At 43.9% G+C, this 27,398-nt stretch overlaps 1 protein-coding gene across 4 annotated transcripts in view; it reads right to left on the bottom strand.

Annotated features, from left to right (window-relative positions):
- LOC138784545 (probable 2-ketogluconate reductase) overlaps positions 1–25,521 on the bottom strand; it is a 36,023-nt gene extending 10,502 nt beyond the window's left edge. The window contains exons 1-5 of one of the 4 annotated variants that reach the window (XM_069960142.1): positions 25,497–25,521; positions 14,101–14,486; positions 13,204–13,375; positions 11,038–11,213; positions 10,133–10,229 (exon numbers count right to left, since the gene is read on the bottom strand). In XM_069960142.1, the coding sequence (XP_069816243.1) occupies positions 10,133–10,229; positions 11,038–11,213; positions 13,204–13,375; positions 14,101–14,485 (830 nt within the window). In that variant the 5' untranslated portion in view covers position 14,486; positions 25,497–25,521. The other 3 variants (XM_069960141.1, XM_069960140.1, XM_069960139.1) reach the window with 3 other exon arrangements.
- Between the last annotated feature and the right edge of the window lie 1,877 nt (positions 25,522–27,398).

Genomic DNA, 27,398 nt, shown 5'->3' with positions numbered 1-27,398 from the left:
CATGTATATAGGGCCCCCTACTCCATCTATACAGTATATGTATGCAGGGCTCCCTACTCCATCTATACAGTACATGTATGCAGGACCCCCTACTCCATCTATACAGTACATGTATACAGGACCCCCTACTCCATCTATACAGTACATGTATACAGGACCCCCTACTCCATCTATACAGTACATGTATATAGGACCCCCTACTCCAGCTATACAGTACAGGTATATACAGGGCACTACAGGTATACAGGGCCCCCTACTCCATCTATACAGTAAATGTATAAAGGACCTCCTACTCCATCTATATAGTACATGTATACAGGACCCCCTACTCCATCTATACAGTACATGTATACAGGTCCCCCTACTCCATCTATACAGTACATGTATACAGGACCTCCTACTCCATCCATACAAGTATACAGGGCAGTATTACCAGCTGCTGCTGCCCTAAGCCCTAAACCTGAAGGTGCCCCATCCTCACTCACCAAATAGCATCAGGACTGGTAGGTAATAGCTCCATACGTCACATTTAACACCGCCACACCAGACCTGACCAAAACCACACCAGACCTGACCAATACCGCCATACTGTAACTGGATAACACCACCACACCAGACCTGACCAATACCGCCATACTGGGACTGGATAACAGTGCCACACCAGACCTGACCAATACCGCCACACTGTGACTGGATAACACCGCCATACCAGACCTGACCAATACCGCCATACTGTGACTGGATAACACTGTCACACCAGACCTGACCAATACTGCCATACTGTGACTGGATAACACTGTCATATCAGACCTGACCAATACCGCCATACTGTGGCTGGATAACACCGCCACACCAGACCTGACCAATACCACCATACTGTGACTGGATAACACTGCCATACCAGACCTGACCAATACCGCCATACTGTGACTGGATAACACTGTCATACCATACCAAATACGACCGTCAGACCTGACCAATACCGCCACATTGTGACTGGATAACACTGCCATACCAGACCTGACCAATACCGCCATACTGTGAATGGATAACACCGCCATACCAGACCTGACTAATACAGCCATACTGTAAATGGATAACACCACCATACCAAACCTGACCAATACCGCCATTCTGTGACTGGATAACTTTGCCATACCAGACCTGACCAATACCGCCATAATGTGACTGGATAACACTGCCATACCAGACCTGACCAATACGGCCACACTGTGACTGGATAACTCTGCCATACCAGACCTGACCAATACCACCAAACTGTGAGTGGATAACTCTGCCATACCAGACCTGACCAATATGGCCACACTGTGACTGGATAACACTGCCACAGCACCTCCACCAACTCTATACTACAGGTATACAGAACCCCAAACTATACACTACAGGTATACAGGACCCCAAACTATATACTTCAGGTATACAAGACCTCCACCAACTCTATACTACAGGTATACAGCACCTCCACCAACTCTATACTACAGGTATACAGGACCCTCTATACACACTGACACTTTATACTACAAAGACCAAATTAAAGACCAAATTATAGAGGGAGCATGAACAGCAATTTGACAGGAAGGGAGACACCTGGCCATATGTATAACGTTCATTAAAACATAGAAAACGTAAAAAAATAAATGAAGTATATTGCAAAACTGCTTGCGATCACAACCCCTGTTGATTTCTTAAAAAATAAATAAAAATTATATATCTATATAATAAAAATGAAAGTCTGTCTGTCTGTGTGTCCCAAATAGACTTCCAAACGCCTGAATCGTTTGACCCCAAATTTGGCAAACAGATACATTGGAAGGTTATTGCAAAGGTCCCGTCCCCGCCAGATGTAAAGGAGGGAAGGGGGAGGGGAAAGAGCGGCGCCCCATAGAGATGAATGGGAAAATCTCCTCACTGCAAACACAGGTGATATAATTAGCTGCATGTCTCCAGCAGTAAACGGCAGTTGGGAGCCTTAGCAACCAATAGGATTACTGCTTTCATTTTCACAGGGAGCAATGGTTGCTAGGGTAGCTGCCTCACAACATTCACAGTAATAACTGGTATACCCCCTACTCCATCTATAAAGTACATGTATATACAGGGCACTACACGTATACCAAACTGTGACTGGGTAACACTGCCACACCAGACCTGACCAATACCGCCATACTGTGCTGGATAACACTGTCATACCAGACCTGACCAATACCGCCATACTGTGACTGGATAACACTGCCACACCAGACCTGACCAATACTACCATACTGTGACTGGATAACACTGTCATATCAGACCTGACCAATATCGCCATACTGTGACTGGATAACACCGCCGCACCAGACCTGACCAATACCGCCATACTGTGACTGGATAACACCGCCATACCAGACCTGACCAATACCGCCAAACTGTGACTGGGTAACACCGCCACACCAGACCTGACCAATACCGCCATACTGTGACTGGATAACAACTCCACACCAGACCCGACCAATACCGCCATACTGTGACTGGATAACACTGCCACACCAGACCTGACCAATACTACCATACTGTGACTGGATAACACTGTCATATCAGACCTGACCAATATCGCCATACTGTGACTGGATAACACCGCCTCACCAGACCTGACCAATACCACCATACTGTGACTGGATAACACTGCCATACCAGACCTGACCAATACCGCCATACTGTGACTGGATAACACTGTCATACCATACCAAATAAGACCGCCACACCAGACCTGACCAATACGCCACATTGTGACTGGATAACACTGCCATACCAGACCTGACCAATACCGCCATACTGTGACTGGATAACTCTGCCATACCAGACCTGACCAATACAGCCACACTGTGACTGGATAACACTGCCATACCACACTCGACCAATACAGCCACACTGTGACTGGATAACACTGCTATATTAGACCTGACCAATACCGCCATACTGTAACTGGATAACACCGCCATACCAGACCTGATCAATACCGCCATACTGTGACTGGATAACACCACCACACCAGACCTGACCAATACCGCCATACTGTGACTGGATAACACCGCCATACCAGACCTAACCAATACCGACACACTGTGACTGGATAACACTGCCACAGCACCTCCACCAACTCTATACTACAGGTATACAGAACCCCAAACTATACACTACAGGTATACAGGACCCCCGAACTATATACTTCAGGTATACAAGACCTCCACGAACTCTATACTACAGGTATACAGGACCCTCTATACACACTGACACTTTATACCCAGGCAGCGCCGCTTGTTCTCTGCTTGTGCACGTTTTGCGGGGATTGTGGTCGCTGACCGGCACAGTGATGTTTTTCGGTTAGGGACTCATGTGTATCAGAAGACCTGCACAAGGTACATGAGGCAATATGGTTTGGCCAAATTATATACTAAATTCTGATGTCGGTTTTAAATGTAGCTGAATAAGCTTTCGTGTCAGCCATGGGTGCGATGTTCAGCCATTTCTGTCTTTTTGGCTTGTGCATATTTTATATATTCTGTCCCTTTTTTTCATTGTGGCTAGCACTTGTGCTTTGTAAGACCCATGTGATCCAAATTAGCAGGAAACACCTGTGTACATAAGGGGAGGATCTCCTAGTATTCTCCCATTCTACCTGCAGAGGAATGGAGAGAGGTAAGAGCTTGTTCACACTTGTGCTACTTGGCGTCCACTTTTTCCGCTGGTGGCGCCTGCGGGATCCGGGGGGCCCTTTAGGGTCTGGTCCTGTGACAATGGGATTGCAGGGCCATTCCGTGGCCCCCCTTCTCTGCTTGCGCACGTTTTGCGGGGATTGTGGTCGCTGACCGGCACAGTGATGTTTTTTTGGTTAGGGACTCATGTGTATCAGAAGACCTGCACGTGGTACATGAGGCAATATGGTTTAGCCAAATTATATACTAACTTCTGATGTTGGTTTTAAGTGTAGCTGAATAAGCTTTCGTGTCAGCCATGGGTGCGATGTGCAGCCATTTCTGTCTTTTTGGCTTAAACCATATGAATTTGCCTTCCCCTGTGGTCCACACATCCATTTGGGTGACCAGTGTCACTGCTAGGACATGTATGATGACAAGCTAGTCAGTAATGCAATGTATTTACATTTACAGCTCACGCACATGGATATATTACAGCTTCACACATTGGTGATATATTAAGTGCCATGGATAGAATTATCTTTATTGAGCTCCCGGGACACAATCTGTTCAAAAATCCTTAAGGACATATCCTTAATTTAAAGTTTTCTTGACAGGGAACCAATAAGCACGATTGTGCTGATAAAGCTCCCAGCTGTGCTACATAGATGTTCTAACCAGCCCCCCTACTATATATGTGGTTTCTTCCTCCATGGTTTGACATCCAGGAAAAAAAGCTTTTAATCCGCTGCTTGGGGTAGGCTGTGAACTAGGCATCGGGGCAGAGTCCGGGCCATAACTAGTCATGGCTCTCTGCCTGTCGGAGGGGTGATTGCCAGGCAAAGAGCCTTTTAACGGGCCCCTTTGCCTGTCAATCACCTCCCAGAGCATGCTGACAAGAGCTGTGCTAGTTATGGCCCAGACTCCACCCTGATGCCTAGTTCAAAGCACTCTGCCTACCCTAAGTGACAGATTTTCCCTGGATGTCAGGCCACAGAAGAAACCACATATATAGTAGGGGAGCTGGTTAGGACAACTATGTAGCACAGCTGGGAGCTTTATCAGCACAATTGTGCCGATTGGTTCCCATTAATGTTCTGTTGATGGTCTATTCCTAGGGTCCATTTACACAGAAAGATTATCTGACAGATTATCTGCCAAAGGTTTGAAGCCAAAGCCAGGAATGGATTTGAAAAGAGAAATCTCAGGCTTTCCTTTATTACCTGATCTCTGTTTATAGTCTGTTCCTGGCTTTGGCTTCAAATCTTTGGCACATAATCTGTCAGATAATCTTTCTTTGTTATGATAGACAATCAACATGTAATTGGTGGAAATTAAAACTTCTAAACACTCCCACTGATCAGCAGAACAAAGTGGCCACATTGCACTTTGAAGTGTCACAACTAGTGATGGGAAATACAGTGCTGCCTTGGATTATGAGCATAATTCGCTCCGGGACCGTGGTTGTAATCCAAATCCACTCTTACACCAAAGGAAATTTTCCCATAAGAAATCATAGAAATGCAGACAATTGGTTCCACATCCCAAAAATAAATATTTATTATTCTGAATAACATGTAAATCTAATGAAACAAACATTCAGAAACAGCAGAATATGTGATATTATAAGTTACTGTACAGTAATGGAGAGGATGGGAAACACAAGGGCTGACAGAGACTGCAGGGAGCATGAAGGAATGAGCAGGATATATGTGGGCACAGTATAGCAGCACTCTGTCCGGGGAGAGAGGGGTTACAGCTATGAAGAGATTACCTCCACAGTCCTGTCCCCTGATGCAAGCCCCAGCCTGAAGTGGATCTGCTATGATTTGGAAGGTGAGGGAGACCTCCTGGGTCAGAGTACAGAGCTGTAGACCCCGCTATGCAGACCATGCCCCTCCCCCTTGCTCTCCCACCCAGTACAGGGAGCTCTTAAACCAAAGCAATGCTCTTAAACCAAGTCACAATTTTGAAAAACTGTGGGCTCCTAAACCAAAACGCTCTTAAACCAAGTTACTCTTAAACCAAGGTACCACTGTATAGTTCATTTTGGGGATTAGGACACTATGATCTAGTTCATTTAAAAGAGTAGTTCAAAAGATCATTTAGTTCATTATATCTCTGGCTCTGAGATATGGATAAGAAGTCACTAGAAATAGATCTTCTCTATTACATTCAGAGCCTTTATTAGTTATTATTTTTGTTAATGCAATCACTTATATAACAAGCTCATAGTGTCATACTTAACGCTGCAAAATTTTCATTTTATGCATTATGTAATATACAAATGACAGATTTTTTTCTACTTTTAACCCTTTCCCGGACAAGGACGTAACTGTACGTCCTTGCGCGGGTGCGGGCGTTCAGAGCTGGGCCGCACGGCGACCCCACTCTGAACCGCGGCGGTCCCGGGTGCCGCTTGTAGCCCGGGACCGCTGGTATTAGCGGGCACGGTCCGATCGCCATGCCCACTAATACAGTAATCAGATGCAGCTGTCAAACATGACAGCTGCATCCGATTACCAGATACAGCATTTCCCTGGTGTCTAGTGGCGGAGATCCTGGAGGAGCGATCTCCCTGTCTGATGCCGGCCGGGGACTCGTCCAAGATGGCGCCGTCCCCGACTCGGCACTCGTTTGTATTCGGCTGCAGCAGCCGAAAGCAAACGAGTGACGATCTCATTGATCTTTGCTCTATATCTATACAGCAAAGATCTCAATGAGAGATCAAAGTATATATACTAGAAGTCCCCCAGAGGGGCTTCTAGTATATGTGTAAAAAAAAAAAAAAAAGTGTTGTCATTAGTAAAAAGCCCCCTCCCCTAATAAAAGTCTGAATCACCCCCCTTTTCCCAGGTTATAAATAAAAGTAAACAAATAAATAAATAAATAAACATACATATTTGCTATCGCCACGCACGTAATCGCCTGAACTATTAATTAATGACATTCCTGATCTCGCACGGTAAACGGCGTCAGCGCCAAAAAATCCCATAGTGCAAAATTGCGCATTTTTGGTCGCATCAAATCCAGAAAAAATGTAATAAAAAGCGATCAAAAAGTCGTATATGCGCAATCAAGGTATCGATAGAAAGTAAACATCATGGCGCAAAAAATGACACCTGACACAGCCCCATAGACCAAAGGATAAAAGCGCTATAAGCCTGGGAATGGAGCGATTTTAAGGAACGTATATTTGTTGACAATGGTTTGAATTTTTTACAGGCCATCAGATACAATATAAGTTATACATGTTATATATCATTTTAATTGTAACGACTTGAGGAACATGCATAACAAGTCAGTTTTACCCCAGGGCGAATGGCGTAAAAACACATTCCCCCCAAATAAAAGAAATGCGTTGTTTTCTTTTCAATTTCACCACACTTTGAATTTTTTTTCTGGTTTCGTAGTGTACTTTATGCAAAAATTCAGCCTGTCATTGCAAAAAATAAGGGCTCATGTGGGTCTGTAGGTGTAAAAATGCAAGTGCTATGGCCTTTTAAGCACAAGGAGAAAAAAAGAAAACGCAAAAACCGAAAATTAGCCTGGTCCCGAAGGGGTTAAAACTTTATAGCATTTTTTGTCTAAAAACACTGCAGCTATAAATCAGCTGGGAGTCAGTAGAGTAATATTAAATGTCATACCCACTATACTCACAATCATACCCACTATACTCACATTCATACCCCTATTCATACTCCTTATACCCACATTTTTTTTTTTTTTTTTGCATCTTTTAGCTCAGTGATAGTTTTTCAGAATAATTCCCAGCTCTGGCTATGACATGTTTGTCAAGTTCCTCTATAGGTAAGAAATTGGAAAGAAATAAAAAGGATTTGTAAAGTAAGGGGGAGTTTAGAATTCACTGAATTATGGGGGAACACTAATCTGGAAGAATTTACCAAGATTCCGACACAGGGATATTGGAAAAGTTTGCACTATGTTAGAGTTAATGATTTTTTTTTTTTATAGATGGAGCACTAAGGGGGATGGATACACTGGACTCAGATGGAGAGGTTGGATGGGGTCACAAATTCAGATATTTTCAATTAAAAAGCACAAGATAAGAGTTTTTTTATGTTAATTTTAATGAAGGAATTCACAATATTCTGGGAATACAGGGAAAAAGGCACTTAGTTTCCAAAATTTACAAGATACTATTATTACAAAAATATGACTCAGTGACGGAAGGTTATAAGAAGCAATGGGAGAATGACCTTGGCCCTCTGACTGCGAGAGATTGGGATAGTGTTGTAGGCAGTGTAGCTAAAGCATCCGTGAACCTGGAACATAACTTGGTACAGTTTAGGATTATCCATAGAACCCATGATACCCCTGCTCTCATGGAAAGAATAGGTATTAGAGATAACTCTTTTTGTAACAAGTGTGGGATGGAAGGAGCTGGGTTGTTGCACCTACTGTGGTCCTGTCTGGTCATTAGAGAATTTTGGCTGGATGTTAAAGGGGTACTCCAGCGGGGGGGGCACTTTTTTGCTGGGGTATCGCGGCGCTCCGGTCCCCGGCCGCTTCCTGGTGTCTGATGCAGGCCCGAGGCGATACGTCTCAAGTCCGCTCAGCCACTCAGTGACAGAGGCGGGACTTAAAACGGACTCAGTGACAGAGCGGACTTAAAACGGATCCCGCCTCCTTCACTGACTGGCTGAGGGGACTTTAGACGTTACGTCTCGGGCCCGCGTCAGACACCAGGAAGCGGCCGGGAAACCCTGCACCGGGGCGCTGCAATGCGGGACCCGCCGCTGGAACCGGAGAGGTGAGTGGACGTCTTTTCCCTCAGCCACCTCCTCACCGGTCCCAGCAAAAAAGTGCCCCCCCCCCACTGGAGTACCCCTTTAATGTAGAATTAATTAAAAGGGGCATTCTTAAAGAAAAACTTTCCTTTTTTGGCCAGATTAACCATTCTAAAGAACTGGATTAATGAAAAAAGTCCAACTAGACTTTAATGGTTAAATCTGGTTAGCAGAGTTAAGCTTTTTGAAGTTTGGGTGAATAGAGGGAAACTAGTGGGATGGATGGTAGCTGAGATTTTTCTTTCCCCCCTTTTTTTCTTCCTTCTCCCCTCTCCTGGCAGGAATGGGCAGGGTGGGTGGGGTAGGGAGGAGGGATGTTTTATGCTGTATGAGGAGATGTTATGCATTTAATTTTGTAAATCTATACTTGGTCATGATTTATTATTCTATTTGATGTAATGCATAACACCCTTTTTATGTTGGAAATATAATTGTTATTGTGATAAAATGGAAAAAGAATAAGGAATTTAAAAAAAAGATATCTCTATAGGTGGCAAAATGTCAGAAAAAAACATTGCTAAAAGATTGTAATAAGATCAAGATACTTGGTGGAGTAAATGGGAGTACAGCACAGGCTCCACCATGGCTGCAGCTTACAGATCTGTGTCCTGAGGAGCCTTATCCGGTGATGGAGCATCATGTGACCTGTGAACTAGTACTGACCTACAGGAGAACGAATCAGGAGAATCTAGTTCTCTCATTGAGCTAAGAACCATATGAGAACCAATCAGGACAGTCTAGATGAATCACATGTAAATGACTGAGCTCAGCAGTGACACGTGGTAATTGCAGGTACTGACACGGTAAATGTACGAGGAAGCTGTTCAGTGACTTACTGACTAGATGAGCTATTGAGCCAAAGCCAGGAGAATGAGTTAGGAGAATCTAGTTCACTCAGTAAGCTATGAACTACATGAGCCAGGAGAACCAATAAGGAGAGTCTAGTTCATGTGTATGACTGTGCTCAGCAGTGACAAATGTGGTGGTTAGAGGTACTGACTATAGTGAATGTGTGTGGGAGCAGTAAAGCTGCAAGTAGCATATACAGCTTAGAGTGAGGATACAGGAACCAGTGCTGGCAACAAGACTGGATCCCTGGGCTAACCAGATGGCTACATTACATGTGAGCTGGGTCAACATTCTCTCTCTCTCTATCACACGTACATAGACATACACTCTTACACATGGGCTGTGTATAGGCCAGTGATTTTCAACCAGTGTGCCGTGGCACACTAGTGTGCCGTGACACATGGTCGGGTGTGCCGCGGGGAAAGTTCCCCAAACTATAGTGCCCCTGTGTTTTGTTCCCTGGCAATGCGCAGCGATCAGTGGCTGATTATAATGTGGGCGGTTGCGTGGTGCGCTGCGGCGGGCTGTGATGCACACATCCAATCAACGTGTGCGCTACGGCCGAAAATCACTGGTATAGGCAATGTAGTTTCATAGGTGAGCTGGGTGAACATTCTCTCACACATACAGACTTTATCTATCACACACACATAGACATACACTCTCACACATGGGGTGTGTATAGGCAGGCTTTCCCTGAATAAACAGTAAAGGCGCTACAGATCAAAAAAATCATATAACAATATAATAACATAAAGAAACTGAACATAAAGTATTTACCTTGGCAGTGGTTGTGGATAAGTGACATCTAATGCAGCTGCTTTTATCTCACCAGTCTGTAAAGCTTCCACCAAAGCATCTTGGTCAACAACAAGTCCTAAGTGCAAAGGTATTACATTACAATGCACCATATAATTCTTACAGGAACCAGTCAGCACAATCATGCTGACTACTACTACTACTACTGCTACTGCTGCTGCTGCTACTACTACTTTAAACAAGCTGTTAATGGACTCCTCTGCTAATGGTCCTTTTACACATAGGGGGACATTTATTAAGTCCTGCGTTTTTTACGCCGGACTTTTAAATGTCCCCGCATCTCCGGCGCTACGGGGATTTATGTAGAGGCGGACTGCCTCTACATAAATCCCGTGCGCTCTGGTGCGCACCGCCGAAGACCTACGCCAGCTGAGGGCTGGAGTAGGTTTTCGGCGTATCTTTTTGCGGAACGGATGGCGAATCGCGCGGAGTCTGAGTCTGCGCCTTCTGTTACGCCCCCTTCACACTCCCTCCCCGCCCCCGGCGTACCCAGCGGAGAGTGCCGATTTGCGAATATTTTATTCGCAAATCGGCCATTTGCGAATAAAATATTGTGCAAATCGGCAATTTCCGCCAAAAACCCCCGGACCGCACGATGATACATGTTCCCCATAGTGATCATTGTTCAAAAGTTTGTGATAGTGATCAAAATTTTTTCATTATCTGTTGATGTAAATACACAGTAGCAAACGATTAAAGGACAAGCAAAAAATGTTAATTGTGGTCTTACAACATAAGTGATGGTACTGTCCTTACTCAGGCATATAAACCTTACATATAAATTTTAAATCTTAGTGTTCACAAACATTAAAGAAAAATACCTAACACATGGCTCAGTGTATATATGATTGGCCTTAGATACACACCTCTGCTTACATTTATCAGTGTCGCTGAAGGTTTCATTATTTGAAACTCATGTCTTCCAATCATTTTTTTATTTTCTGGACTAAGGTTGACAACTAGCATTACGTAATCGGACTGCTGCAATAAATCATCCAGCCGTGCACAATATGTGGCTCCTACAGATCTTTCCTCCTCCAGCCTGTAAGATATTATATATTACAGATGAATGAAAAAATGGTTCTCATCAACACTGCAATTAATGACAAACACAAATTTAATTCTATTCTACTACTTAGCAATAAATCATAGATTTATGCAAGTAGACAAACTATATAATTTTGTATTCACTTTGTTCCTCTAAACTTGTTTGTACCTTTTTCGCCCAAAAAATAAAAATGCTAGTGACAAAACAGAACTACACACCTGGCACTTTATTGCTCACCTTCTGGCATTACATATGGTATAGATCTATAAGCCCTTTAACATGGAGAGATTATCTGTGAAATCAGGCAGATACTGTATCTCCCTGTGTAATAGAGCCGGCATTCAGCAGTCGGCTGATCACTCACTTTAAACATGTCAAAAGATAATGTTGAACATGCTGTTCTTTCTGTAGTAAGCAGGTAGCATTTTCTAATATTGTTGTCAAATACTCAAGTAAGGGTTGATGAATTCTTTGCAGTATGGGAGAGCTTCATGTCTGCTCTGCCTAAAGCTTTTTCAGACAAAAAACTGCATATTGGCCTTTGTATAACATTAAATGGAGGCTCTGGCATTGTGGCATTCATCATCCATATCCGTTAAATACATACTGTATACTATGGGATTTTTTGTAAGCTGTAGGTGACATATACTACTGTTAACTGGTTTCACTCTATTGTAATACAGATGCAGTTTAGCATCCATATTACTGTGACAAATCATTACCTGACTGTGGCCAGGTTGGGACTTGCGGCTGTATTAGGAACCTAATCTATATTATGCCAGTGAAATCAGTTTAAAGGGGTTGGCCACTTTAGAGCAAAATTGCTCAGTTTTAGTAATTGTACTGATAGCAGCTCCCTGTGTACCTCATAGAGCTAATATCAGACTCCCATCCTCCAGACTGTGCTGTCCTGCTGTGTAGTAAATGTATCCATAAGATGGCAGACATGGATGAGTCATCACTGAGCCTGTGTATGCCTATGGAGGACAATCGGGGGCGGGGCATGGTCACATGCTCCTCCATGTCGGCCATCTTAAGGACAGAATCACCACAGAGCAGGACAGCACAGCCTGAAGTAGGGGAGTCTGATTTTAGCTCTATGAGGTACACAGGGAGCTGCTGTCACTAAGTGTAGTGAGGACACTTACTAACACTGTACACTGAACTATTTTACTAATAAGTGGCCAACCCCTTTAATGCAACCAACACACATAGGCTAGTATGGTATCTGTGTACCTGACGGGTTTATTTAGGATGTCATTTATGGAACTAACATAATCTCCTATGCTATTCCATGCTGGCCTTCATCTGACTAATGGACCCTTTAGAGGGGATAAATGGAGTCCCAGCAGCTAGACCTCCGTGATCAGACCCTTAAAGTTATACAAATTACCAAAATACACTTATTACGGGAAATGCTTATAAAGTGCTTTTTTCCCTGCACTTACTACTGTATCAAAGCTTCACTTCCTGAATAAAATGGTGATGTCACGAACCGACTCCTAGAGCTGTGCGGGCTGTGGCTGCTGGAGAGGATGATGGCAGGCGGACACTGAGGGACACAAGGCACTGGAGCGACACTGAGCATCCCCCTGCCATAATTTCCTGTAAAAAGTGTTTATTGGTGATTTGCATCACTTTTGGGGGGCAATACAATACTTTATTAAAAATTTTCGACGGACTTCTCCTTTAACCATTCATTTTGACTCTTACATGGCATGGCCACCACTTGATCTATTGCAATATGTATTTGTCTTTCCTCGGGACTGATTAGAGCCAGGCCTACTGATAAATGGAGTGTGATCATGACATCAACTGTGATTTATAATATAGCATGTGTAGAGATGAGAGCTGTGTGGGTTTATATCATCCTTGTCAAATAGGGACCAGTCAACCTGATTTGTTCCCTTTACCAATTTATCTTCATTGGCTGCCTGTGAGATTTCCCTTCTTTGTATAACCAGAACTTGAAACCCCGAATTACCTGCGATTTCTATTGTGATACAGAATCTTCATCTCAAATGCTTTAGCTCGCTGAGCAATTTTGTATCCAATCCTCCCCATTCCGACAATTCCAAGTGTCATCCCGGTTATGTCTCCTCCTACCCAGTTAGCTTCAAATCGCTCAGTGTTGGGGGACACTGCAATCTGGTGAGCTGTGCTCAAGGAAATAAGAAATCATGTAAAAATATAGTATCCATATTCATAAGCAGAACCAAAATACTGCCAAAATATTACAAAGGATGAAATATTAATAGAAAACCGAACCTGAAACAGAAAAATGATGTCTGCATTAGCAAACCACTGTAATGTCTTTAACATTACCTCTAACCAATCTGCAGACAGTCAGGAGACTGTATTATAACTTTTAGGTATTCACACATCCGCAGAATTCTGTCCATGTACAGACGGTGTTCTGTGGACCAAACCTCAGAGCTCCCAGCATCATGATTAGGTATTAATTATTAAACTCAACATCATTGAAATGCCCAGTCAGTCATCGCTGGTGATCCCCCTCACCAGCGGTTTGCTGAGCAGGCATTTTTTGTGTCAAGACAGGACCACAAAGTGGAGATCATCAGAAAACCACTGAACAACAGAAACCCTCTTTAACTTTGCTTTTTATTATAGTTTTTATTGTCTGGCTACTATAAACAATCTACAGCTGGCTCCTGCATTTTGTAGTATTACGCCCATCCTTATATTGGCCTCTTCAAATGCATCATTTGCTACTGGGAAACACATCCATGTATGCTCTACAAATCTAGTCTTAATGCACGCCATTTTTTCCTTTACAGAACTAGCTTCAGCATGTCTAATCTGAACCTCGTGCTAGGTACAAACATTGCATCTAATGTAAAGTCTTGTATATTAACATTACCTTCCAAGAAATTGCGGGCTGACACTAGAAGCAATGTCATTGCCAAGTCTGCTGTAGAATTGGTCACAGCAAACGGTGTGTTTGCCACTTTCACACCATAACTTGAAATCATCTTTATATCCAAGTGGTCAACTCCTGCTCCAGCACTTGCTATTATTTTGAGCCTAGGCAGGCATTTTAGAAGCTCGCTGGTAACATCGGGTTTATGTGACCAGTTAAATATGCATACAATTTTTTCGGCTAACTTTTCCTTATTTTCCTCTAACTGTTCCATAGTAATCAGAGAGAAGCGCTCCTTGAGAAAGTCCACATGTTCTTCCATGACTCCATTATATCCTCCAATCTCCTGTACTAATACCCCAGGTAGCTCTTTGCCTTTATTCATCCTAAAAAAAGTAAATTGAGGAAATAAATTATCTAAGTAAATATTGTTCTGCTTGACTTCCTATGAGTGCACATGGGCAATAGATTAATTCCAGCTATTATGCAGGCCAGCAAATCACAATTAGAGCATTAAAAGCTACTTCTCTCAGCTTTAAAGGGGTAAACTGCTCAAAAACATTCTTTCACCAATACAAAGTTAACCGCTAGCTATGTAAGTCTGTAATATAACCTGACTAAGCAATGTGCAGTGTTTCAGCAGTTTTCAGGGCAACTCACCCCCATGAAGTGCTGAAAAGTCCTCATCTGCAGGTCCACTCCATCTCCCTTCTTTACTCCCCAATCCTTTGAAGACAATGCCCATGTGGTCTTCTTCATCTGAGAGGTGGACCTGCCCTAGTGAGAGCAAGCCAAGTCCACCACTGATGTCAGCGATGGAACAAGGTATACCAGCCGTGTCTTTTTCTGCTGCTGCGTAGAAGCATTATATACAGTCCTACGGCAGAGCGGTAAGGAGCATGTAAAATGCCCTCTGCACTCTGCTTATCAGGCATCAGTCTATGACTGGGACAGGTACTTGCTGGAAGATGTAGTTTCCTGGCTGGCAGCATCTTGGATATAGTGCCAGATTATCAGAAAGTTTGAATGGAAACACCAAGAAGGACAGGATAGCGCTCTAAACACTCAAGAGGGGTGGTGAGTGACACCAGTGGAGTTTGGAAGTTTTTTTTGGGAGGGGATAATAGGAGCTCAGCTTTGGTTTCTTAGCTCTGGCTCTGACTATAGGAAAGCTCTATAAATCTTTTTACATTATCCATATAAAAAAAATGGGTCCCACCTTTTAAATGGAAACTGTCAGCAGGTTAGAAGCATCCAACCTGCTGATATCTTCCTGGGTGCTGAGGATGAAGGTTATTTTCTTACATTGATTCCTAGTGCCATTTTTGGGATATTTGTTGCACTGGGGACAGGGCTACCACCCTCATTGCATCGATCCGCCCTTGCGGACCCCAATTATTTGCATTTGAAATAACCAACAAATATCCTCAAACTGGCTCTAAGGATCAAGGTAAGAAAATTATCTTCATCCTCAGCACCCAGTGTGCTATAGAGACATGTGCTTCTAACCTCCTAAAAGTTCCGCCTTAAGCTGCGTTCACACGTCTGCGGTTTTGCAGACCTTGCAGATGGGAAAGGCAAGTAATAGATTGATTCCCTGCCCGGCATGATGTATCAATATCATGCTAGTAGACGGTACAACAATACTCTACTAGCAACTTGGAAGATACCGCAATGTACCGCACGCGTGGTTACGTAAGACGCTGCTATCTGGCCTCCGTACCATCGTGGAGGTCTCTGCCGTTGAAGCTAACATGAGGACTTTATCAGCAACCTAAGGAGGACGCCAGGACGAAGTCCCATGAAAGCTTTACTCACACGGTTGATATATGTTGAAATTGTACTATATTATTTCTGCAAAGAAGAGTATATGAAAGATTAAGCAAAAATGGATGTGTCAGTATCTTTATTGCATATGCCCTTATTTTTTGCGTCACTAATTGTACTTTGCAATGACAGGCTGAATATATGCATAAAGCAGGGCTGTGGAGTCGGAGCTAGTTTTGGCCGGAGTCGGAGCTAGCTTTGGCTGGAGTCGGAAAAAAATGCACCGACTCCAGCTTTAAAAAAATCTTTAAAAAATTTAGAATTGAATTTTAATATGAATTTTACAAGTTTTGCTCATGAATATATATTATGAGCAACATTCTCATAGGACACTGGCCCTATTAGATAAGGGGGGTCATGGAAAAGTTGTTGGTCACTATTTGGCAGTTTGTTTCTGAGCTGGAAGAGTCCATTGTGTGGGGGGAGATCTGTGCTGTACTCTTCCTGGATGCTGGATGACTGTATATGAGCAGCAGTGTAATATGAAGTTATCCTGTGTAATATAGCGGAGGAGGAGAAGACATAAGTAGTGTAGCAGTAACCTCTGTCCTCAGTGTGGTGTTTTCTCTCTGGGAGAAGATTGTGTGTTTTTCTTCAGTGTTCAATGGCTGCAGCTGTGTGTGTGTGCTATGGCTGCAGTTGGCTGTGTGTGTGCTATGACTACAGCAGGCTGTGTGTGTGCTATGGCTGCAACAAGCTGTGTGTGTGTGTGTGTGCACACTATGGCTGCAGCAGGCTGTGTGTGTGTGTGTGTACTATGGCTACAGCAGGCTGTGTGTATGTGCTATAGCTGCAGCAGGCTGTGTGGGTGTGTGTGTGTATGCTATGGCTGCAGCAGGCTGTGTGTGTGCGTGCTATTGCGTGCCCCCACAGTGACCTTCTATATCACTGTGTGACCTCTATATCACTATGTGTGACCCCTCTCTATATCAGTATGGCTGACCTCTATATTACAGGTATCTGGCATTGTTAGCAGTGTTTCTTTAAGTATGGTGAATATTTAGTTACAAACATAGAAGATTGTCAGCAGGAAAAGACCACCTGCTCCATCTAGTCTAGTTGTGAGTTGTTCAGGACATGGAGGCTGGAGACTGGCTGCATCCACTGCACACACAGGAGAATCTGCTTTATATACAGTATTCCTTTATTCCCTCAGAAGTCGCCCCAGGATCATGTAGGACATTAGGGAGAAGCTGCTGAGCCAGTGTGATAAATAACTCCCCTGGTATATGACCGGCCATTTATGAAGGAGCAGGAGTCGGTCCTGATAAAATTCATGAGTCGGAGTTGGAGTAGGAGCTGCGGCTTACAGACTCCACAGCCCTGGCACAAAGTATACTGCGAAAGCAGGAAAAAATTCAAAGTGTGGTAAAATTGAACAAAAAAACGCATGGGGTAAAACTGATTTGTTATGCATGTTCCTCAACGTGTTTCGATTACATTATGTAACATGTATAACTTTTCTTTTATCTGATGGCTTGTAAAAAATTAAAACCATTGTTAACAAATTTATACGTTCCTTAAAATCGCTCCATTCCCAGGCTTATAGCGCTTTTATCCTTTGGTCTATGGGGATGTGTGAGGTGTCACTTTTTGCGCCAATGTTTACTTTACTGATCGTTACCTTGATTGCGCATATACGACTTTTTGATTGCTTTTTATTACATTTTGTCTGGATTTAATGCGACCAAAAAAGCGCAATTTTGCACTTTGGGATTTTTTTGCGCTGGCCCCATTTACCGTGCGAGATCAGGAATGTGCTTAATTAATAAATAGTTCGGGCAATTACACACGCGGCGATAGCAAACATGTTTGTTTATTTATTTACTTTTATTTAAAACATGGGAAAAGGGGGGTGATTCAAACTTTTATTAGGGGAGGAGGCTTTTTACTAATAACAACACTTTTTTTTTTTTACACTTATACTAGAAGCCCCCCTAAGGGACTTCTATTATATACACTTTGATCTCTCATTGAGATCTTTGCTGTATGGTAATACAGCAAAGATCAAAGAGATCGGCACTCGGATGCTTTCGGTTGCTGCAGCCGAAAGCATCCGAGTGCTGAGTCGGGATCAGCGCCATTTTGGAGCTGACACCCGGCCAGTAAAGATGTGTGGATCGCTCCTCCGGGACAACGACATCTTTGACAGCTGCATCTGATTACTGTATTAGCGGGCACGGCGATCGGGCTGTGCCCTCTAATAGCAGCGGCCCCGGGCTACACGCGGCACTCGGGACCACGGCGGTTCAGAGCGGGGTCGCCGGGCGGCCCCACTCTGAACACCTCTTCAGGATGCATGACGTACCGGTACGTCATAAGTCCTTAAGAGGTTAAAAGATAAAAAAATAAAAAAAACACAAAATGTGTAGAGCAATTTCCCCTGAGTACGAAAATACTCCACATGTGGACATAAAGCGCCATGTGGGTGCAGGGTAAGCGTCCAAAGGGAAGGAGCGCCAATTGGCTTTTGGAGGCTGGATTTGGCTGGAATGGATTTCGAGGGCCTTGTTGCATTTAAAAGGCCTTTGTGTTGCAAAGACAGGTGAAACCCCCCACAAGTGACCCCATTATGGAAACTACACCCATTTAAGGAATGTAACAAGGGGTGTAGTGAGCATATGAACCCCATTGGTGACAAATTGGGCACAAATGTGGAACAATGTGGCGTGAAAAATAAATATTAAATTTTTTACACTATAGTGTTGGTCTAGCCTTGAATTTTTCATTTTCACAAGGGGTTAAAAGAGAAAAAAACTCAAAATGTGTAGAGCAATTTCCCCTGAGTCCATAAATACCCCACATGTGGACATAAAGCGCCATGTGGGACCAGGGCAAGCCTCCGAAGGGAAGGAGCGCCTTTTGGATTTTGGAGGCTGGATTTGGCCAGAATGGATGATGAACGCCATGTTGCATTTACAGAGCCCTTGTGCTGCCAAGACAGTGAAACCCCCCCACAAGTGACCCCATTCTGGAAACTACACCACTCAAGGAATCTAACAAGGGGTGCAGTGAGGACCCCTTGATGATGGGCAAATTTGTGCCATGAAAGTGAAAAAATGAAAGTTGTCCCTTTCACGTCACATTGTTTCACATTTGTGCCCGTCACCAGTGGGGTCCAAATGCTCACTGCACCCTTTGTTAGATTCCTTGAGGGGTATAGTTTCCAGAATGGGGTCACTTGTGGGGGGTTTCCAGTGTCTTAGCAGCACGAGGGCTCTGTAAATGCGACATGGCTCTTGAAATCCATTCCAGTGAAATTCAGCGTCCAAAAGCTAATAGCCAAATAGCCAAAAGTCAAATAGCGCATTAGGGCCACATATGGGGTATTTCTATAAACCGCAGAGAACTGCACAGAAAATAAAAAACTTTCTGGATTTTGGGGGTGGGGTGGGGGTGGTTTCTGCAATGGGGTGCTTTGTGGGGCTAACATACAGTCCGCTCAAATACACTTCAAATCTGAACAGGTCCCTAAAAAAATCTGATTTTGAAATTTTATTGAAAATTTGGAAAATTGCTGCTAACGTTTTAAGCTTTCTATTGTCTATAAAAAAGAAAGATAGTTAAATAAATGCTGCCAACATAAAGTAGACATGTTACTAATGCTATTTAATATATAATTTATGTGGCATAACCATTTTATGTATAAGCAGAAAAGTTTCAAAGTTGGAAAAATGCATTTTTTCACATTATTTATTTATTTTAATAAAGATTCGTTATAAGTATCGACTCCAATTTACCAGAAATGTAAAGTACCATATGTCACAAGAGAACAATCTCAGAATCAGCCGGATAGGTAAAAGCATCCCGAAGTTATTAATGAATAAAGTGACACAGGTCATATTCATAAAATTTGTCTCTGTCCTTAGGGGGTTAAAAACGAGGCAGAAAAAATGAAAGCACAAAAATGAAAATTGGCTTGGTACTTTATGGGTTAATGAGAAAATGGATACAAGAACAAAGATCTACAATTTGAGGTTATTTGGGGGAAAGATCAGAAGTAACATGCCAAAATGTTATTTTACCAAAAGAGTAGTGGATGCTTGGAACAAACTTCTAGTAGATGTAGTAAATGTAAACATGCCTGGGATAAACATATATATATATATATATATATATATATATATATATATGGTAAATTGCTTGTTCACAACACCTCTGTGCCCTCCACGCCACCTACTGGAATCCTGATGTATAGGTGCATGGACAGGCACTGGCCCTACTGAAATTAAAGAGGAACTCTAGGTAGAGGTAAAAAAATAAAATAGCTGCAGAAGCATACAGCATTCCTCACCTGTCTAATCCAGTTCTGAAACTACCAAAAATCCATTTGCTTTAGGGGTCTTCGTTCTGTATTGTGTGGCTGTACTTCCTGGTTGAGCAGTTCTACACAGTACTACAGGTTCCAGAATGCAATGGTTACCCTCAGCTGTTCATCATAGTGCTCCACCCTGCCCAAATCTGTTGCAGAACATCTAGGCTGTGTTCACACATTGCAGTTTCATTGTGTTACTGAATTAATTGCAGTACTTTATTATGTAATTGTGGTCCTCCCCCCCCCCCCCCAGCATGCAGCACGCAGATATTAAAAATAAAGTATAGAACATTTTTAATTTATTTATTTTTTCTTTTCATCTCCACGCACATATTATAATCAAGCATCAATAAGGAGTTTATCCGATATTATCTTACATGGGATATAGGGGGATTTATCAAACTAGTGTAAAGTGAAACTGGCTCAGTTGCCCCTAGCAACCAATCAGATTCCACCTTTCATTTTTCAAAGAGTCTGTGAGGTATGAAAGGTGGAATCTGATTGGTTGCTAGGGGCAACTGAGCCAGTTTCACTACTAGTTTGATAAATCTCCCCCATAGTGTTTATATCTCATTTTTTGTCCAGGAGGGATTGGCAGTTCCGGCTCTGATCCTCTGTGCCGTTGAGCATAATTTAATTGCGTTACTGCATCATTTTTGTGAAGATGCTGCATTACTGCAATGAAATTTCAACATATGTGAACATAGCTCTAATTTCACTGAGGACGTTTGCACAATCAGTGACGTTGCAGCAGCTGCTTCTGTCACTCCTTGCAGCTCAGGTGTAAACTAAAGAGGCTGGCGAGAGATGGTGAATCACTCAGGGGATTGGGGGATCCAGCCAAGCCTCCACTGACATCACGCCCTGCCCCCTGTCTGCATCATTCTGTGCTCAGCAAACACAAACAATGTGAGATTGTTCTGTATTCTGTAGCTGTACTTCCTGGTTTATCAGTTGTATTTAGTACTACAGGTTCCAGAATGCATTGCTTTCCCTCAGCTATTCATCACAGTCCTCCACCCTTCCTATTCCCCACCCAAAGCTGTTGCAGAACATTTAGGCTGTGTTCATACATTGCAGTAACACCACACAGCACGCAGTATTCTCTACCTGTAACACCACACAGCACGCTGTATTCTCTATCTGTAACACCACACAGCATGCTGTATTCTCTACCTGTAACACCACACAGCACGCTGTATTCTCTACCTGTAACACCACACAGCACACTCTACTCTCTACCTGTAACACCACACAGCATTCTCTACCCGTAACGCCACACAGCATGCTGTATTCTCTACCTGTAACACCACACAGCACGTTGTATTCTCTACCTGTAACACCACACAGCACACTGTATTCTCTATCTGTAACACCACACAGCACGCTGTATTCTCTACCTGTAACACCACACAGGACGCTGTATTCCCTACCTGTAACACCACACAGCACCCTGTATTCTCTATCTGTAACACCACACAGCACACTGTATTCTCTACCTGTAACACCACACAGCACGCTGTATTCTCTACCTGTAACACCACACTGTATTCTCTACCTGTAACACCACACAGCACGCTGTATTCTCTACCTGTAACACCACACAGTACACTGTATTCTCTACCTGTAACACCACACAGCACACTGTATTCTCTACCTGTAACACCACGCAGCACTGTATTCTCTACCTGTAACACCACACAGTACACTGTATTCTCTACCTGTAACACCACACAGCACACTGTATTCTCTACCTGTAACACCACACAGGACGCTGTATTCCCTACCTGTAACAGCACACTGTATTCTCTACCTGTAACACCACACAGCACCCTGCATTCTCAACCTGTAACACCACACAGCACGCTGTATTCTCTACCTGTAACACCACACAGCACCCTGTATTCTCTACCTGTAACACCACACAGCACCCTGTATTCTCTACCTGTAACACCACACAGCAGGCTGTATTCTCTACCTGTAACACCACACAGCACACTGTATTCTCTACCTGAAACACCACACAGTATTCTCTACCTGTAACACCACACTGTATTCTCTACCTGTAACACCACACAACACGCTGTATTCTCTACCTGTAACACCCCACAGCACTGTATTCCAGGGGCGTAGCTGGGATTCATGGGGCCCCCTCCCCTACACACTATAATATTATATATATATATATATATATATATATATATATATATATATATATATATATATATACACATACATACACATACATACATAATAGGTCATTTGACTCAAAAAAAAATTCTCTTGTGGCCAGAGGCAGAATCCTGCGTGCAGCCACAACAGTGACTGGCAGAGGAGAAAGCCAATGTCTGCTTGTTCTGTCCATCCACTGTATGTAACTATAACAGCCTATTAGGAGCCTCATGGTTATATACATAGGTGCAGGCGCAGACTGCCTTTTGCTTAACCCGTTATGCCTGTACGTTGTGCAGGCTGTATATGTGAGGCAGCTGCAGGGTTACCTTCTGTGTGAGCGCTCCCTCCTCCTCTTCAACCTCCTTGTGCAGAATCCAGGATCCCTCCATGTCTACCTGTGCCCCTGGTTCTTGAGTAAGATTACTTGTGCTCTCTGTATTAATAATATCTCTGTCTCCTCTTTTGCTCTATCTGATGGATAGATAGAACAAAAGAGGAAATAGATAGTCACAGTACTTGTGCTACTCTTTAGTGTCCCATAGTACCTGCAAGCAAAACATTGTTAGTTTATGTATTCATAATCCTTGGAAAGCTGAGTTGGGGTATGTTAACACTTGAGCAAAACAGGCAGAAATTTCTTGTGGAGCCCACGCCGCGGACTCCGCTCAGAATCCCGCCTGCCTCAATGTGATGTCTAACGCGCCTCCACTCAGCACCTCCGAGCAGAGGTCAGCCTGCTGTATCTTACTGGTTGTTTATTGGTGGGCCGAAGGATCATTTTCTCTGGTGAGCCCCAGGTACCCAAGTCCAACACTGACCACCTCACTCTGACAATGAGCAGTCATGTGCTAGCCAAGTATAGCATCATCCTGGTGTGAACACAGCCTTGGCCAAGATACAATGTCGGACTGGGATACCTGGGCCCACCAGAGGAAATGATCCTTGGGGTCCACCAAAGAAGAATCGGTAAAAAGCAACATACTGGCCCAGCCCTATCCTGGATTCATCTGAATCTGCGACAACTCCCTTGTGAATCACTTGTTTTCATTCAACCTCTAACTCTCAGAATACCCTACACTTATGAAGCTTTATTAAAGGGTATGTTGGGAGTTGTAGTTTCAGAGAGAACAAACCTTTAACAATTGATTGTTGTGCAGAGGCTTCTGGTGGCTGTATTCTGTTACATCCATCAGCCCTCAAGGTCCAGCACTATATCTTTCTACAGAGGCAGCTCATATGTACTACAACTCCAAGCATATCCTAAGGGATGCAGACTATCAGTAAATGCTGGGAGTTGTAGTTCCTGCAGCTGTTGTAGTTGGAGGGTCTTAGGTACATTGTATCACCATACTGTGCCTATCAACATTCCATCACACTGTTACTGACCAAATCCAGTACACAAAGAACATTACATTCTCCTGCCCCTCCATCATCATACTACTACCCCCTTTATCCTCCTGCCCCTCCATCATACTACCCCCCCTTCATTCTCCTGCCCCTCCTTCATCATACTACTACCCCCTTCAATATCATACTACTACCCCCTTCAATATCATACTACTACCCCCTTCATCCTCCTGCCCCTCCATTATCATACTACTCGCTTCACTCTCCTGCCCCTCCATCATCATCCTCCTGCTCCTTTATCATCATACTACTACCTCCTTCATCCTCCTGCAGCTCCATCATGACACTACTACCTCCTTCATCCTCCTGCACCTCCAAGATCATACTACTAACTCCTTCATCATCATACTACCCCCCTTCATTCTCCTGCCCCTCCATCATACTACTCGCTTTACTCTCCTTCCCCTCCATCATCATACTACTACCCCTACATCCTCCTGCTCCTCCATCATCATACTACCTCCTTCATCCTCCTGCAGCTCCATCATGACACTACAACCTCCTTCACCTCCAAGATCATACTACTACCTCCTTCATCCTCCTGCCCCTCTATTATCATACTACCCCCCTTCATTCTCCTGCCCCTCCATCATACTACTCGCTTTACTCTCCTGCCCCTCCATCATCATACTACTACCCCTACATCCTCCTGCTCCTCCATCATGACACTACTACCTCCTTCATCCTCCTGCACCTCCAAGATGATACTACTACCTCCCTCATCCTCCTGCTCCTCCATCATCATACTACTACCTCCTTCATCCTCCTGCACCTCCAAGATCATACTACCCCCTTCATCATCATACTACTACCCTTCCATCCTTCTGCCCCTCCATCATCATACTACCCCCTTCATCCTCCTGCCCCTCCATCATCCTCCTACCCCATCATACTACCCCCTTCATCCTCCTGCCCCATCATACTACCCACTTCATCCTCCTACCCTTCCATCATCATAGTAGTACCCATCTCATCCTTTTGCCCCTCATCACCATACTGCTACCCACTTCATCATTCTCCTGCCCCTTCATCTGTGTTTAAAACAAAAAAAAGCTATACTTACCTAATCTGTATGGCTCCTCTAGTCCCCCAGCGACTGCTCTCCCCGCTCTGCATGAGTGACAACACCCGCGTCGAGGGGGCGGGGCTTACCGCGGCGGGGGCGGAGTTTCCCGGGACATAGTTTTGTCACGAAGGCCTGACAGCTGCCGCAGCGTCTGCGGGCCCCAGTTGCTGGACGGTCAGTGGGAGTGGGGTCCACAGTCCGACACTGATAAGATACCAAGGAAAGACTCTTCCTTTACTGACAGAATGTATACCCTGGGGAAGGCAGCTGTCTTACATACGGGCACCCCGGCACTCGGTTGCCCCCACTCATAGTCTATAGCACAGCTTCCTGTACTTCTCTGACACTCACCTCAAGCTGGAAAACCGCAGAGAAGCCGCTCACCCCAGGAATCACTTCATGCAGGAATCACCGAGCATGCGCTCTACCAAACCCTGACCCTCGCCCATACTGGCACAGCGCCCACAGCTCTATACCCACGTGTATACACCTCGGCTTCCTATACCTCCTCACTATGGGATCACCCCTTAGAATGTGTCTCCACAATACAAGTTCCAGCATTACAGACCGCTATAGTTGGAGCCTCTATGTGGCGGCAATACACACTATCACATTCCTGCACACAGAGGATTAGTGGGACACATGAGGTGCTTCGGCGGAGCGAGTTACACGGGCGGAGTCACAATCCTGACGTCACTGGGACGGCCCTAGAGCGCATGCGTTCTGGATGAAGCGTGGGCCGCCATCTTTACTTTGGGCATTAGCCATTAAGCAGAACTTTTGTCTGTTTTTCTTACAAAAAAGCAACAGAATTTGTGACTAGGAATTCTAAATGTGCCGAGTATTGAATAATATAGGACGTAGGTTTTATTTCTGAATAAGGAAGAGGCCGTCGTTCTCCATTGCCCTTGTTAAACATGGCGGCATAGGCGTCCGGTGTGGAAGTTTCCAGGAGGTTCCTGTACGGGGATGTGGGCGGATCGGTCTCTGTTGCATGTGTGCTGGAGGAGATCCGTACCGGCGGCGGCTACGCGGTAAGTGCCGGTGTGGGTGGCTCGGGGCTGCGGGGCTCACGAGCTGGGGCTGATGTCTCTGACAGAATTGGAGCAGCCATTGTGCCTGCCCCATGTAACCTCTCATCACGAGGGCCTCATGTAACCACCGACCGTAGTACCCGGGCTGCACCTTGTGGTCTATGGATATGTGCTTTGTCCATGGGAAGACTGCTGTACATCTCACTGCACCTGCCTGCAACTTTATTGTGATCTGGTCATGAGCCCATTCATTCTACTGCACACTATGTGCTGCTATGGGTCCATGTTATTGTAATTAGTGCTATGTAATACATGAAGGGCCATGGAGGTGCAGTATTTGACATCTAAAAGGGTCTTGTCATTATTGAAGGTTATCTTGTATGCACAGGACAGGTAATCTCTGATTATTATAGGTATCTTAATAGATGTCTCCCTATGGACCAATTTACACTGTCTGCACATGGACTATATATATATATATATATATATATATATATATATATATATATATATATATATATATATACACACACACACACACACACTCACCGTCCACTTTATTAGGTACACCTGTCCAACTGAACGTTACCACTTAATTTCTGTCCAACTGCACGTTACTACTTAATTTCTAGTGAGCCAATCACATGGCGGCAACTCAGTGCATTTAGGCATGTAGACATAGGTCAAGACAGTCTCCTGCAGTTCAAACCGAGCATCAGTATGGGGAAGAAAGGTGATTTGAGTTTACAGAGAATGGTCCGAAAAAGAAGAAACATCCAGTGAGCGGAAGTTCTGTGGGCGGAAATGCCTTGTTGATGCCAGAGGTCAGAGGAGAATGGGCATTGATAAGGCCAATTATTGGGATTTTACCTACTTGCACGGTACCTATATGACTACACCTATATATACTGCCCTCTGAAGAGACTGGAGATGATCAGAAGGTGACAGAGAGATGTTCTGGATGAAGAAGAGGAATGCTGGAAGCACGTCAATGAGAACAGCTCCTGGAAAGTTATCATTTATAGTCACAATACCCAAGGAACGGAGGAACAAAGGGGAGACTCTTATCTATAAACAATTTTTGAATAATAAAACATTGTGTTACCCTGACTGCGCCGAACAGGATGCTACTGACCATTTATGGACTGGCCTACCAGAGTGTGACATGTATGTGTCTTGTGACTTGGAACCCCGCCTGTATTGGATGTTACATATTTCATATGAATGAGTAGTACCGCCCCATATTCTGTCTATAAAATGTGATTACCATAATAAAACTTGGGCCATTTTATCCAGGCTTATAATCATGATACATTGTCTTGTCTGTTTCCGCGATTTATAAGTGACGAGTTGGTAATACTGCAGGTTACAACTCTAGATATATTTAAAAACCATCCTGTACCTGGGTTTTTGACTTCTTCTCCATAGAGAGGGGTCAACATCTAAATTTAGACTTATCAGGCAGACTGGTTCG

This window comes from Dendropsophus ebraccatus, chromosome 2 (assembly GCF_027789765.1).
Source record: "Dendropsophus ebraccatus isolate aDenEbr1 chromosome 2, aDenEbr1.pat, whole genome shotgun sequence".
Lineage (NCBI taxonomy): Eukaryota > Metazoa > Chordata > Amphibia > Anura > Hylidae > Dendropsophus > Dendropsophus ebraccatus.
The sequence above is the reverse complement of the archived record's forward strand: the minus strand, read 5'-3'. Positions and strand labels throughout refer to the sequence as shown.